General features: G+C 36.4%; 1 protein-coding gene across 1 annotated transcript in view; it reads right to left on the reverse strand.

Annotated features, from left to right (window-relative positions):
• The window catches only part of RhoGAP1A (Rho GTPase activating protein at 1A), a 465,208-nt gene that overhangs the window by 275,975 nt on the left and 173,707 nt on the right, over positions 1 to 15,526 (reverse strand). The window contains exons 9-10 of the mRNA XM_090368823.1: positions 6,328 to 6,461; positions 6,162 to 6,229 (exon numbers count right to left, since the gene is read on the reverse strand). Of these exons, the coding sequence (XP_090224949.1) occupies positions 6,162 to 6,229; positions 6,328 to 6,461 (202 nt within the window). The remainder of the gene's footprint in view (positions 1 to 6,161; positions 6,230 to 6,327; positions 6,462 to 15,526) is intronic.

Below are 15,526 nucleotides of genomic sequence, written 5' to 3' on the forward strand. Positions count from 1 at the left end.
CGATGAATTCCCAGATTTTTTTTTCAGTTGCCACGGTATCATCCAACAACAGCAAGTGTTAGCCATCAAAAATTAAATGCTAAAAGTGTTATGGAGCTTTCAAAATCAAGATTCCATCAGAGGACAATCTCTTCAAAGGAGACTTTTTAAAATGCAACTCGATGAAAATGAACCAGATGTGAGGTGGCTGAGGCGGGGTAATTTCTATAGAGATTTCGAAATTTGCTAAATGAAATTTTAAAAACTGTTGATCAAAGGGAGTTGATTATCAGCAGCTACAAGATACGGAATGGTTGTGTGATCTGGCTTTTTTTGGCAGATTTTACCAGTAAATTAAGTGATCTGAATTTGGAATTACCAAGGAAAAAATAAAAATGTGGGTGACATGATTAGTAGTATTTCTGCATATAAATATCAATTTTTGGCAATGGCTAAGGATCCCAAAGAAAAAAAATTCGATCATTTTGCAAATATGCCAGATTATTTGCAAAAATATCCTGTTTTTGAACTTAATAGTGAGAAATGTTTCTGAAATTGACAAAGTTGTGGATGATTTTGAAAGAACTGAAGACATTGTTCAATATATTTCTTATCCATTTAATATTGACTTAGATACAAAACAAATCACAGGAAAAAAAAAAAAAAAAAACCGCTGAGATTTTTCACATGGAGAAAATATTACTTGAAAATGAAATTATTACATTGCAAAACGATATCCTCCTAAAAGCCAGATCATCAGAAAAAGACTTTTGGAAACATGTTTGCCGAGAAAAGTACCCAAATGTAAAAAAAATGCAGTGAACTTTTAAATTCCTGTTTTGGTTCCACATATCTATGTGAATTGGCCTTTTTGTATTTGAAACAAACAAAGATGAAGAATCGCTCTACTCTTATGGACTTGCATACAGAAAACTCTTTACGGTTGGCCTTATATCCCCGACAGTATATCCCCGATTTTGAAAGTTTGGCAAATGACATGAAGACACAAACTTCACATAAATTAAAAATATAAATATATATGAATTTAAAATGGCCAACTGGGCTAGCTAGGTGGGTAAAGTGCCTGCCTGGCACCCCAAAGGTCACAGATTCGAATACCGCCTTGGGGCTTGGATCGGAGTTGTTGTTATTTGGTTTTTAGGAGCATTAACAACTAAGGCCATATTGCTCCGGGGATAATGCGGTGGTCATTCCCTGACCTTTCCGCATTCTCCATATTTGGTGGCTCATGGGCTCGAACCCCAAGTCTAATCAAGAAGTGTGCTACGCACTGCTGCTCCTGCCTACCTGGCTACGGAGGTGCCCTTGGATCAGAGTAAAATGCAAAAATTCTGGGAGGTGCATTATGGCCACAGAAGCCGATGTGCCAACAACTAACAAAAAAAAAAAAAAAAGAAAGAAAAAAAAAAAGAAGAATTTAAAATAAGAATTCTGAATTGTATTTAATTTTAAAATTTATAAACAACATTTTTCAATATGTGTTGATTAACTTTTTTATCCACATGCAATGAATTCTCGAGATGGTAGATCGCGGCACATTTTGAAGAAAAAAAAGTTGATCGCATCATGAATTAAGTTGGCCACCCCCTTAAGATCATATCTTAAGAGATATGATCACAGAAACAAAGAATGCATATATACCATTAAGAAAATATAGCAGGAAGAAGATGTTGAGACAGATGAATGATGATCCAGCTGTTTTAAAAGAGCAGAAAAGATGGCAGGGGGAAAGATACAGAGTGATGAAAAGTTCTGAAGTCTATAACACCTACAAGTTGATCTATAACAGTACAACAGAAAATGTTACGCTGGCAAAGGCAAATTATGAGAAATCGCTGCCTAAGAGCTAAAGATGGGGATAAGGGTTTTTCACATTATGTAAATACAAAGAAGAACAGAGTGAAGGAACACCTTAGATAGCCAAGCCGATCTGGATGAATTAAACAGATACCTTAGATATCAATATTTACAGAAACTTCATAAAAATGTGCAACTGAAGCTGGTAAGCATAAAATTAGCAATATTAAAAGTTCAGATTATATATTATAAAAACTTTAGCCTAAAGGCAAGTAAGTTTCCTGGAGTTGATGGCATATAACCAGAAATTTTTAGGAAGGTGGCAAGAGAGAGTAGAATTGAAAAGATTTAAGTGGAGAACTGTCAATGCATCACCAATACATTGTAGTACTGTCTGAAACCTCAGTTTCCAATAAATATGCAAAGGCTCTTCTAGATAAAAATACATTGCAGTTAAACTATACTCAAAGCTCCAGCTTCATTTCCTGCCTACATTAAAGCTTGCAACAACTGTAAAATAGCTATTAACCAATCCAAACTCAAACAGGCTAAGAGAAGAACACTTGCTTCTTGTTGAAATGGCATGTTTATTTTGGTCTCTTGCCAAAGCTCCCAACACCTCCTCTCTGCCTGCAGTATATGCCTACCTCTCTTAAAATCTAATGTATGGTTCTACTCCGTCCTCAATTAAAAAGAAAGTCAACATACTAGCATCCTACTTTTCTTCTAATGCTTATATTAATGAATTTAGCAAACCACCATACCGAACACACTTCAAGGGGTCCTTCTGATAGAACATTAGAAAAATTCAAAACAATTCTGATGCCAAGAAAGTTCCAGATCCTGATGCATTTCCTCACTTGTTTGTTCTCAAAACCTGTGCTTCTGAGCACACATCTCTTTTGTGTCACCGTTACTCTGTAGCAGAGTGATCAGGAGCTGGAGTGCAGTAGCACACGCTCTTTGAGTAGACCGGGTTCAAGCCCCTGACTGCTAAATACGGTAGATCTGCCAACCCACACTGGACCAGCATGGTAGATAATGGCTGCAGTTTTTTTTTTTTTTTTTTAATACAGTCTCTTATTCCACTAGTGTTTTTCCTTCTGCACGAAAGAAAAAGAGAGAGAGGTTAAAGCTTTTATTATTTTATTAGTGAAAAATTATAAGATTAAAGTCGCAAACTGATAATTTTCCATCTCTGAAAACTCAATCAAATTACTAGATAAGAACTCTTTTTATTATATTTTATATTAAATTAAATAGTGAAATTTAATACAGTATATGCCAAGTTGCCTTTAAATAATTGTAATCATATATTAAATGAAACTAAGAGAGGAAATTTGTTTATCCAAAGTGAAAAATGTGTACAGTACAGTTAGTCCCCGACTTATGTAAGTCCAAATTACGTAAATTTTTTTGGTAAAAATCGCAAAGATACTTTCTGTATAATTTAAGAGTCAAATGAAGGAACAATAAGTATAAGTTTTAATTTTTGTTCCCATACGAACTATGTAATTAGAATCTAGAAAATGAAATGTTAAATAGAGTTAACATTTCATTTTCTGCTTTAAAAATTCTGAAGAAATATTTGACATGTGTTTGAGACAGGTGAACTACGTCGAAGCACTTCAGAGAAACCCCCACAACATTCAAGCCACATGGACTGTGTCCCATCGGCAATTTCTTCGGAGAATTACACTAGCCCCACGTCTCTACATCCTTTCCCTCCTTTCTTTCTGGATTGTAGAGTCAGTTCAGTTTGATTCGAGATCAAAGTAGGAACTTTGGTTTGCATTTTGTATGTAATATTTGTTACACTTGGAGAGTTATTGTGGTGAAGTTGAAATTCACTTTGTCCTATCATTTTCAAAGACTTCACCTCAAACTCTCATCATGTAGTACACGCTTCATTCGCATGTCATAAGGTGTGACAGCATCTATTCTAACTTAACCATGTGAAGTTCTTTACAGAAAACTTAATTTTGACCATTATCATGGTGCCGCCTAACAGAATTACAGCGGTACTAATAAATCCACCAAGAAAAGGAAAGCGCCTGATTTGGATCAGAAAATTAAAATAATAAGGATGTATGAAAATGGTCAAACATTAACAAATATCGCATGGAATTTAGATTTGTCAGTGTCCACAGTGAACACAATAATAAAGGACAAAGACAGAATATGTGAAGCAGTGAAGGGATCGGCAACAATGAAGTCAACTATAATAACCAAGGCTAGAACGGGACTAATAAGTGAGATGGAAAAGTTACTTATTGTTTGGAGGGAAGACCAGATCCAAAATACATCCCCTTAAGCCTCCACCTCATCAAAGCAAAGGCTCGTGCCATTTTTAAGGATCTTAAGAAGAAGAGTGATGATACTGAAACCACCTTTGTTGCAAGTCATGGTTCATTTGACAGGTTCTGTAAGAGAAGCAGATATCATAACATTGCCATAAGTGGTGAAGCAGCAAGTGCAGATGGTGTGGCTGCTGAAAAATTCAAGGACAAATTGGATGAGGTTATAAGAAGTGGTGGTTATTTGCAGCAACAAATATTTAATGTGGATGAGACTAGCCTTTCTTGGAAAAAATTGCCTAGTAGAACTTATATTTCTATTGAAGAGAAGTTGATGTCTGGATTTAAAGCTGCCAAAAACAGCGTAATGCTCTTAATATGGAGTAATATAGTGGATTATAAACTTTTAGTAGTTTATCACTCAGAAAACCAGTGAGCCTTTAAGGGCTCTGACAAGAAATCACTTCCCGTACATTTCAGGACTAACTCAAAGGCCTGGGTGAAAATAACCATGTTCAAAGAATGGTTTCTAAATGTGTTTGCCCCTAAAGTTGAAAAATATTGCTTACAAATGACAGTGCCTTTTAAGATATTAATGTTCATGACAACACTCCCGGTCATCCTAAATATCTAGATGATCTGGATATGATTCCCTCCAAATACAATGGCTTTGATTGAACCAATGGATCTGGGTTATCAAGTTATCTGGGCATTCAAAGCTTATTATTACATATGGACAACATTTTCTGAGGCTGTAAATGCAACAGAGCAAGGGAAGAGGGATCTGTGGCAATTTTGGAAGACTTTTAATATCCTTGATAGAATATGCAACATTTCAAAAGCCTGGAATGATGTTACAACTTGTATGAGTGGAGTTTGGAAAAAAAACTTCTAAAAATTCCAAGCTTAACGAAGGCTTCAATAAAGATTAGCTGAAGTTTTCTGTTACCAAAGAAATTGTAAACTTAGCCCAGGAGTTGCACTGGGTCCTGGAGGATGAAGATGTAGACGAGCTTGTAGATGAAGTTTTAACGACACAAGACCTAGTCACCTAGCCCAGTTGAACGTGCAAAGAGTTGAGGAGCAAGGAGGAGTTGAATCCGTTGAGGAATCCGGGCAACCCAAGAAGCAGTTCCAATTAAAGGAAATGGCAGAAGCATTTCGTAAAATTCGGGAAGGTCTTTCTATTTGATGGAATAAATGAAAATGCTGAATATTTCTTGAAAATAGAAAGAAGAAAAGTTCAAGATTGCTTATGGCAAAATTTATAAAGAGGGGAGAAAAAAGCATATGAAACAGATGAAGTTCGAAGATTTCATATCACGTACTATCTCCCTGACCTCTCAGCCTACACAATTAATGTGTCTTATTAATGCTTCAGGTTCGTTTTAAGTTACCTTCAGTTCATCACTATAATTTTGATTCCCCAGTAGCTCTTATAAAGCCTACAAGGCATATGAAATACATAGTTTTTATAGTACAATAACACTTGTACTTGTTTTTACTTCCTTTTATGTTTTCTTTTCTTATGTGCCAATCCAGCTACTTCGCAGCTGTCCCCAGATAAAGTTTTTAATTGTTAAGGTATATAACTATTTTTCTTCATTTTTTTGAGGATTTAAGTGTGCTTTTTTTTTCTTTTTTTTTTTTAATTTTGACATAAAAAAAAAAATTTTCTGTTTATACTCCAGCACAACAACCAAGTCAGTAGAGTTTACAATAAATCGTCAATACAAATATTTATCGTATTTAGTGGTCACGGGCTTGAACTCCTGTCCACTCAAAGAGCGTGTGCTATGCACTCTCACTCCTGTCCACTCAAAGAGCGTGTGCTATGCACTCTCACTCCTGACCACTCAGGTACAGTAGCAATATTTTATTAGTCATTCTAGAGTTGCGTAAAAATTGACTTATCCAAGAAGTCCTGGAATGTATCTCTTATGTATATCGGGGACAGACTGTATACTCAATGAAACAATGTGCCTTATTTAAATTTAAGAAAACATTAGTTTTCTCCATAATAATTTTTTGTGTAGGGATATAAATTCCCAAAATTAATATTCTTACCCTCAGAATCAGGGATACTGACTTCAGATAAGGGAATGTACCATTTGACTTCAAAAGTAAACTTCTGCCTGCCAGTAAACGAAAAAACAGAATAATATTAAAATTCTGGATTCTCTGCTCTATTGAATTTAATAAAGTTTTAGAAATGTTTCTAAGAGAAACTTACCTAGTGGAAGGTTTATATTTGGCACACACAATGACATCACTAAACAGAAAAAGATGCCTAAGTTTTCTATGTCCTTCAGAAAGTTCAACAATAAAACTATTCTTCACCAAATGCCGTTGAGCTCTATCTGTTGTCTAAAAAATGACAGTAATTCTATCAGAAAGACACTTTATTGCATGTAATCTAATGTTTGCAAGTTTTTCATCAGACATATCACTTAAATTATAACTATGTTTAATACCAGAAAAAAAGTAAAATGCATTGAACTTATCACTCAGATAGCAAGGATTTCAGAAATTTTACTGCTTCCACCTTCTACGTTTCTTTTATATAACAGCACTGAATCTAGGAGGATGACTGGGGGGGAGGGGGGTTCACTCCCGGTGGAATAAAATCTCTCCCCCACAGGGCTAAAAACAGTAATTTCTATTTTAATATTCGTTCATCGCCACATTTTTTGTTTAATTTTAATTGAAATTTTTTTTCTTTCTGCCCTCTTTAGGGGCCATATTATCAGTTTACACAATGATGTAATTATAAAATATGAATTCAATAAATTTACGTAAAATAAATGCAACACAAAAATTCAAATCAACTAAATGTAGTACTTGTAAGGTGGTACATAGCGAAAATAAATCACTAAAATTCAAAACACATGAAATTTTCAAAATAATTAAATAGGCAATATTTCTGGCTGCACAAATTGTAACTAAACACCACTATTTCAAGTGTCAGCATTTTCATTTTATGGTTTTCAGGTTCCCTTTATTTTCACACAAACCATCTCTTGATAGTGTTTCACACAAACCATGAATAGGTTTGCCTGAATTGGTTCTTCCGTGATGGATGCTATTGTAATTAATGTCTCACGGCTTTCAGGGGAAAGGCTAAACGATGTCTAGGCAGAAAGTGGAATCTACTGCAGCCACTATTTCAATTGTCAGCAGTTTCGTATTATGGTTTTCAGCTTCCCTTTACTTGTTTGTTTTTTTTTCACAGCAAGAGTCTACTTGTAGCTAATTCTTCCTTTATATACCGCAAACAAGACAGTTTGGTCGCAGTCTATAAACACTACATTTTATAAAATTTCTATTATATATGTACCTGTATTGTAATATTGCAAGAGGGCATGAAGATAAGCTTAGAAGGCCCGAATGAGTTATCAGAAAAATTAATACATATGCAAAGAAGAACAAGGTTATTATAATACTTGCATGTTTGGTTATAATTTGTATGATTCTTTTGCAAATTTTAATCGATGATTTTATTAAACTGTGATTATTGTCAGTAATGTGGTTTTTGTGAACTGACTATTAGTATTTAGATGTTAAATAATGAATATTTCCTGTTTCCTATTTTGTTTTTGATATTCTCTTATTATAACATTCATAAATATGATGTATTTATGAATGTTATTTATGAATCATATACATCATATGTACAAGTATATATGATGTATATGATTAAATAATGATAAAAAATATACACATATACTACATGTACAAAGTTTACATTGCCCCCCCCCCAAAGTGCATGTATCCCTGAAGTTTACATTCTCTCCCCCACCAGTGCAAACAACAATCTGGAATCAAGACTGTATATATAAAACTCACATCTCGTGAGTATGAGCTTGGCACACCCAGGGTCCTGAGCTGGATATCATCATTCTTCTCTTTTTGGTGATTCTCTCTCTCTCTCTCTCTCTCTCTCTCTCTCTCTCTCTCGGGATAATTAATATTTTTTTTTTTTTTGGCTGGTGCAGCATAAGCCTCAGGTTTCCTTACACCATATGGCTAATAATAATAAAGTGTGGCAATAAAGTTCCCAGATGTGCAATAAAAAGAACATAAAGTGAAGGAACTCAAAAAATGTTTTTATTTTTATTCAAAGTAATTACCACCTGACTGAATGCACTTATTACACTGTTCAAAAAGTTCCTGGAAAGAGTCAGCAAAGGCATCCAAAGAGATGATGTTCGGCTCGGTGGTTACATTTTGCTTTATGTCCAAAACAACCACAAATCTCTTTTCTTTGAAGGCAGTTTTCAATTTGGGAAAAAGGAAGAAGCTGGTGACAGATCAGAAGAGTAGGGTGGTTGGTTGATCTGTACAATTCCATGTTTCATCAAAAATGCCTTCACAACAAGTGTGGAAGGAGCAAGGGCACTGTTGTGCAACAAGAACCAGCTGCCTTTCTCTTGAAATTGTGGCCTAACCCAGGAAATGCAGTTCACCAATCTTTGAAGTGCTTATATGGAAAACATAGCATTGACTCTCTCCCCTTCAGGTACAAATTCCTTGTAGATTACACTCTGTTTGTAGAGAATCTTGATTGTGGGCTTCTGAAAATGAAACTTAATCATTATTTTCAAGTCCACTACATGTGGTGATGCTTTGTCACTGGGTCATACTGAAACATACAACACTCATGTCCAGTGACATTACAATCAAGGAAATTAGAACTGTCTCGACAAGTCTGGACGCAGTCCACGAATGATGACACTCTTCTTTGCTTCTACTCATATGTGAGGCTGCATGGCACAAATTTTGCAGAGACCTTCCTTTTACTAAATCTTCATGCAGAATTTGATGAGTCATATCCAGCGGGTAGTTGATTGCTGGAACAAACTTCCATCTGTCGTTGTGGAAGCTGATGACTAAAATAAATTCAAGGAAGAAACTGTACATAGTTTTAGAGCAAATGGATAGGTGAAATGGGTTTTTTTTTTTTTTTTTTGGCTGATGTTGTATAAGCTTGCTTTCTTGCATCATATGCCTTTACTTATGCTAATACTAACTTAATTTTGCTTTAAAATTGTACATAACTCATTTTTGTCAAGCTGGACAATAAAAGGACAATTTTATGACTGAGACATTAAATTAAAATGAACATACAGCATACAACTGACATTCTTATCTTTCATCATTTCATTAAAATGCAAGGGCTTGGTGGAATTTGACCAGAGCCTGGTGAAATTTGAATCAATCGGGGCAAACAAGTAAAGATAGCAAAACTGGATTAAAAGTTTAAATATTGCAATAAAGTTTCAATTTTGATGAATGTTAATCAACACATGATATCTGACCCTAGTCACTTTTATCCTCCATTCCAAGACAAGACATGAATACAATACAATAAAACACTGTCACAACAAATATACCATTGTTCATTTGAAACCTGGCTTTATATTAACATCATTCAAAATGACTGCATCACTATAAATGTATACTGTGCATGACTTATGAAATGATCTGTTTGATCAGGAAATAACCATCATTATGATTTGGCTAAGGCCAGCTAGGAAACCTTATTTAATTTGGCTTGTCTTTTGAGAGCCTGGAATAACAGAATTTAAAGAACTGCATACATTGTGCCTTCAGAGCAGATTACTCCCCAATTGCTTTGTCATTTGTGCATGTGGTAGGGGGGGGGGTGCGTGAGATATTCGATTTGTTTGAAAAATGATACTCTGCATTACATTTTCTCCTTAATCCTTAAGCAGCTGGGCCAGTGTTTTTTTGAGTATCACGTGTGCACCAGGAAAAAATTACCCAATTTATAACATTAAATATTGGCAAAAGATTTAAAATTTTTCATTTTTTGATGCCATCTTTATTTTCAATCTATTACGAACATAACTTGGAAAAATCCATTTTTTATATTAAAAATATAACTTTTGTCTTTACTATCACCCATATTTAGGTGGTAATCTTCAGTCAGCAATTGAAAAATGTACAGATGGTGCAAAATGTATGTATGGTGTACAGTTATTGAAGCAGATGAGACTAATAGATTAACAGTAGCCGCAGGAAGAGATGGAAATGATTCTTGCAATGCCCGGAAAGCCAGTTGCTGGGAATTTCACAAACTGCTGGGAGTCATGAAACAAGTAAATAATATATGGGCTGTGTTAGAGTAAGAGTAAGAACAGGTGCATGTATACTTGCTTGTACACCAATGCTAGGAGTATAGCAAATAAATTTGATGAATTTCAAGTGCTAGTTAAGACATCCAAGGTGAATATTGTTGGGATATTCGAGACGTGGTGCCACTCAAATATAAGGGATGTAGTATTGGAATTTGGGGAGAACAATGTTTACAGAAAGGATAGACAGGATAGGGAGGGAGGAAAGGTTATGCTGTTAGTTAAGACACACAAAATCTAAGGAAGTGAATCCAGTTGACATACATGGACAGTGAAATGTTGAGTCAACTGGTGTGAAATAAGCACTGGGAAAGCAAAAATTAGGGTAGGAGTTTGTTATAGGCATAATGACTCTAATGAGTACAATGAACGATTATACAGAGAAAGAGTAGAACAGTAAATCAGAGTTCCTTCTAATGGGGGATGGATTTTAGCTTCCCAGATGTAGACTGGAACTTGTGGATTGGTCATTCACACACTAGCAAGGATTTATTGGATGATCGTTTTCGAAAGCAGCATGTTAGAGAGGCAACAGAGAGTAACACTCTTGATCTGATTATCAGCAGTGATTATTCATGCATTAAGAATTTACAGATAAAGGAACCACTAGGTGGCAGTGATCACAGTGTACTGATGTGGGATTTACTTAAAGATGCAACTACCATCGCGGGTAAAGGGAAGGGTTTTTGCTTTTGTAAAGGCAACTACAGTGGCCTCATAGATTTTTTAAATTCTGTACAGTGGGATCAACTGATGATGTTACCAACGTTGAATTCTAAAAGGGAAGCCTTCAGAGACGTAATTTTGGAGGCTACTAGGCTTTTCATTCCAACTAAGAAATATGTTCAAGGTTTAGGCCTAAATGGAGGTCAGATGAACTAATGAGGCTTGTGGCAGACAAGAAAAATGTATGGGATGCATATAAAGTATCAAGCGACACAGAAGCCTATGGTAGAAACAAGCTAGTCTGTCATCAAGTTACAAATGAGGTTAGGCAAGTGAAGGCAGATTATGAAAAATCTTTGGCAATGGATGCAAAAAAAAACAGCAAAGACTTCTTTACTTATATAAACTCTAAAATGAAGGGTTTGTTATTTGGTTTTTAGGAGCATTAGCAACTAAGGCCATATTGTTCCGGGATATGCGGTGGTCGTTCCCTGACCTTTCTACATCTTCCGTATTTGGTGGTCACGGGCTCGAACCCCTGTCTAATCAAGAAACGTGTGCTATGCACTCTGCTGTTCCTGCCCACCTGGCTACGAAGGCGCCAAAACAAAGGGGATGAAACAGATTGGTCCACTTGATATCAATGGTTTGACTGTAGGTGATCATTCTCAGACAGCTACTGGACTAAATGAGTATTCTGCATCTACATTCACACACGAGGAATTCTGTAGTGAAGTGGTGGAGGCCAGAAGCTTGTCAACTCTTAACAGGAAGTTAAATGATTTGGTAATAACTGAGAGAAAAGTGGAGGAGGAATTGTTGAAGTTAAACATAAGAAAAGCACCTGGGGTAGTGGGACCTATCCAGTTATATTAAAGGAGGTGGCAAAGAAAGTAAGCAAAAGCCATAATTATGAGAGCATCCTTGGACTCAGGAGAAGTCTCCATGGACTGGAGATGTGCAAATATATCTCCAATTCACAAAGGGGGATAAAAGGGTGACATGAGTAATTACATACCTGTTAATCTGACTTTGTTGCAGGGAAAATAACGGTGACACTACTTAAAGAAGCATTGCAGGATCATCTAGACAAGACAGCAGTAAGAATTCAGACACAGCATGGGCTTGTCAAAGGGAAGTCTTGTCTGACCAATTTTACTGAATAGTATGATGTGCTCACAGAGGAACTGAATGCAAAAAATAAAATTGATATCATATACTTGGATTTCAAGAAAGCTTTTGATACTGCTGCACATGGAAGACTACTGTAGCAGCAGCAGCATGACAGTAGTCTTCCATGTGCAGTATGGTATTAAGGGCAAGCTGCTGCAATGGATAAATGGATGACTGGGTGGTAGAAGACAGAGAGTGGTAATCAATGAGTACTGCTCTACGTGGACTAATGTTATTAGTGGTATCCCTCAGGATTCGGTGTTGGGCCCATTGTTGTTTTGTATATTTATCAATGATATTGATGAAGGTATATCAAAATTAATGTTCAATGTTTGCAGGTGATACAAAAGTTGGCAGGGTTGTTAATAACAGTAATGACAGTATGCTGCTGCAACAGGATCTGGAAAAGTTGGCTAGATGGGCTGAGAAATGGCAACTGAAGTTTAACACTGACAAATACAAAGAACTGCATATGGGTAGCAGTAACCTCAGAGAAATGTGCCAATTATGTGGTGTTACACTCAGTGTAGTGGAGAATGAAAGAGACCTAGGGATAATTGTATAGTCGGATATGAAGTTTTCTGAACAGTGCAGACAGCCTGTCAGAGTAGGTCACGTGGTCTTGTCAATGATATATAGAAATTTTGCGAGCAGGGATAAGGAAGTGATTATCCCCTTGTACAAGGCAATGATCAGGCCATAACTTGAGTACTGCATACATGTCTGGAAGCCTCATTTTAGGGAAGATCTAAAGTTGCTAGAACGATAAAGAGAAGGACAACAAGACTGGTGAAGGGAACAAAGGGGTGCTCTTATGAAAAAATGCTTAAGTTCTGCAAATTGTAGCTTCTAGAGACTAGGGCACCTGCGAGGCGATCTGATTGAGGTGTATAAGGCCTTGAATGGATTGAGCAGGCTCAATGCTGATGGGATTCTTCCTCTTGCTCAGATTACAAACCTGAGGGGACATAGATTCAAAATGAGGAAAGACAGTTGTAGAATAGATGTGCAGAAGTTTGCCTTTAGCCAGTGGGTGGTTGATTGCTGGAACAAACTTCCATCTGTTGTTGTGGAAGTTGAAAGTTTAAATAAATTCAAGGCAGAACTAGACAAACATTTGGAATGAATGGATCAATGAAATGGGAAGGGATTTTTTTTTTTGCTGATGCTGTATTAGCTTGCCTCTACTAATGCTAATGTATACCATCCATATTACTCAATGACACAAAGCCAGTGCACTTCAATAACTGCACATAGGAGTGTGCAGTTATTAAATTCCCGTTTTTCAATGTGTGCATATAATTATTGAAAACATACTTAACTTGATGCTGCATTTTTCCTGTTTGTGCAATAACTAACAGCGATTTCTGGAATTTTCAATAAGGAAATAAAAATAAAAAAACACTTTTATTGAAAGGTATTACAAGTTTCATCTAATTTCAAAAGTAGACGAAGAGTATGATATTACTAAAATCATGTAGAATTGTGAAGTCCCTGCATGCTTGCCTTTATTGCCTAGGGACTGTATTGTCTATCTGGAGCAGTAACTTAGCATGGAGTTACGCTCTTTAAAAAGTACTATACAGTAATACCCCGACTTACGCGAACTCGGAGTTACGCGGTTCTTGATTTTTTCGTTTGGCAACGCTGCCGCCCACTATCTTCAAGGTCGTTTTTCATATGTTATCGATATACGGTGCGACGGCGGAGAATGAGAGCGAAAGATGAACAAAATTCAACTTTGCTGCTTTTATGTTTTTTTATATCAGTGAAGGGGAAACACATTTCACCATAATAACGTAAAAACCAACACAATTCCAGCTATCGGTATAATTGCAAATGCAATTAGATCGAGTTTACTACCAGTTTATAACAGATTTCACTAGCAGAAACGCAACTGGATTTTTATTGTTTTATGGTAGTAACCCCTAGAAATGTGAGGTGTTAATAGTGTATCTCTGCCTTTATGGTGTTGTTTATTCAGTTGCTACGTGCGCGCAGCTTTGTTTATGTGTATCAAGCGTGCCTCCTCGTTTTGTAATTGTGCTTTATTCCCTAAAAATGAGTAAAATACTTAATTAAAAGGTGTGAAAAGGAAGCGTCCTGGTGAAGACACTGCAGATTCAGAGAGAAAAAAAAAAGCAATATCGATAAACAGAGGCGGACTGGATCAAAAATTCTTACCCGGGAAAATTTATAGTGGCCTCATACTATGGTTTATGGCCAAAATCACACTGGCCCACCGAGGTTTCCCCGGTAAGGCTTATGGCCAGTCCGCCTCTGTCGATAGAGAAAAAATATGAAATTGTGAAACGCTTTGAGCGAAATGAAAGACCATGTGATATTGCACGTGCTACAGACCTAAATGAAGCAACGGCGAAAAGCACATGACAATTGCAAACTTGAGAGGTTGAAAATTGAAAAGGGCTCAATTGTAAAGGGCTTAAAAATTTTAGAAAACATAGACTCCAACGAAGAACGCGTTATAGCTACAAAGCAAGGAATAAAAAAATTATTAGCTTGCTACGAAGAAATTCTGCGTGAAAAAAAGAACGCGCTGTGTCGTCAGACGAATTTGTGATATTTTATGAAGCCATCGACATCGAAATAACTTTTTTACGTAAGTCATTTGTTTTTTTTAATACATATTTTGTATTAATATGTATAAAGAACTGCAATTTTATTAATATTTTTCTTCTAAACTAGTGTTTTTGTTAGTCCTTGGTCCCAATTAAGCAACATTTATATGTATTTATATGCAAAGTTGTACCCCGACTTACGCGAATTCGACTTACGCGATTTTCGTCGGACCCACCTATCGCGTAACTTCGGGGTATTACTGTATTTATCCAGTCTACCTGAAATGGCTAATATAATTTTTAATCAAATAACATCACCCACTAGGTGAATCCATTATTCATTAAAAACTCAAAAGCATTATTCTGAATGTCTTTGAGATTTAATGAATGCTACTTGTTGTCTGATGAATTACCCAAATAGGTCCAGTTTCAGACCTATTTGGGTTATCCATTAAACATGTAGCTTCAATTGGCAACCTTATGCCAAGCAAAACCAAATAAAAATTGAGATTGAAAATATAACTTTCATTACATGTATAATATAATCCCTATTCTACTGTGCTGCATTGGCCTAGTGCAGCATTTTAGTAAAGAAGCAACATACTATTTCAGTGCAAATACTGTGGCGCCTCCGTAGCCAGGTGGGCAGGAGCAACAGTGCGTAGCACACGCTTGTTGATTAGACCGGGATTCGAGCCCGTGACCACCAAATACGGAGGATGCAGAAAGGTCGGGGAATGACCACCGCATATCCCCGGAGCAATATGGCATTAAGCCGACCGGGCTAGCCGAGTGGGTAAAGTACCTGCCCGGCAACCCAAAGGTCGCGGGTTCGATTCCCGCCTCGGGCTTGGAT

The sequence above is a fragment of the Mastigoproctus giganteus genome, chromosome 1 (assembly GCF_048544385.1).
Source record: "Mastigoproctus giganteus isolate SK-2022 chromosome 1, ASM4854438v1, whole genome shotgun sequence".
Taxonomy (NCBI): domain Eukaryota; kingdom Metazoa; phylum Arthropoda; class Arachnida; order Uropygi; family Thelyphonidae; genus Mastigoproctus; species Mastigoproctus giganteus.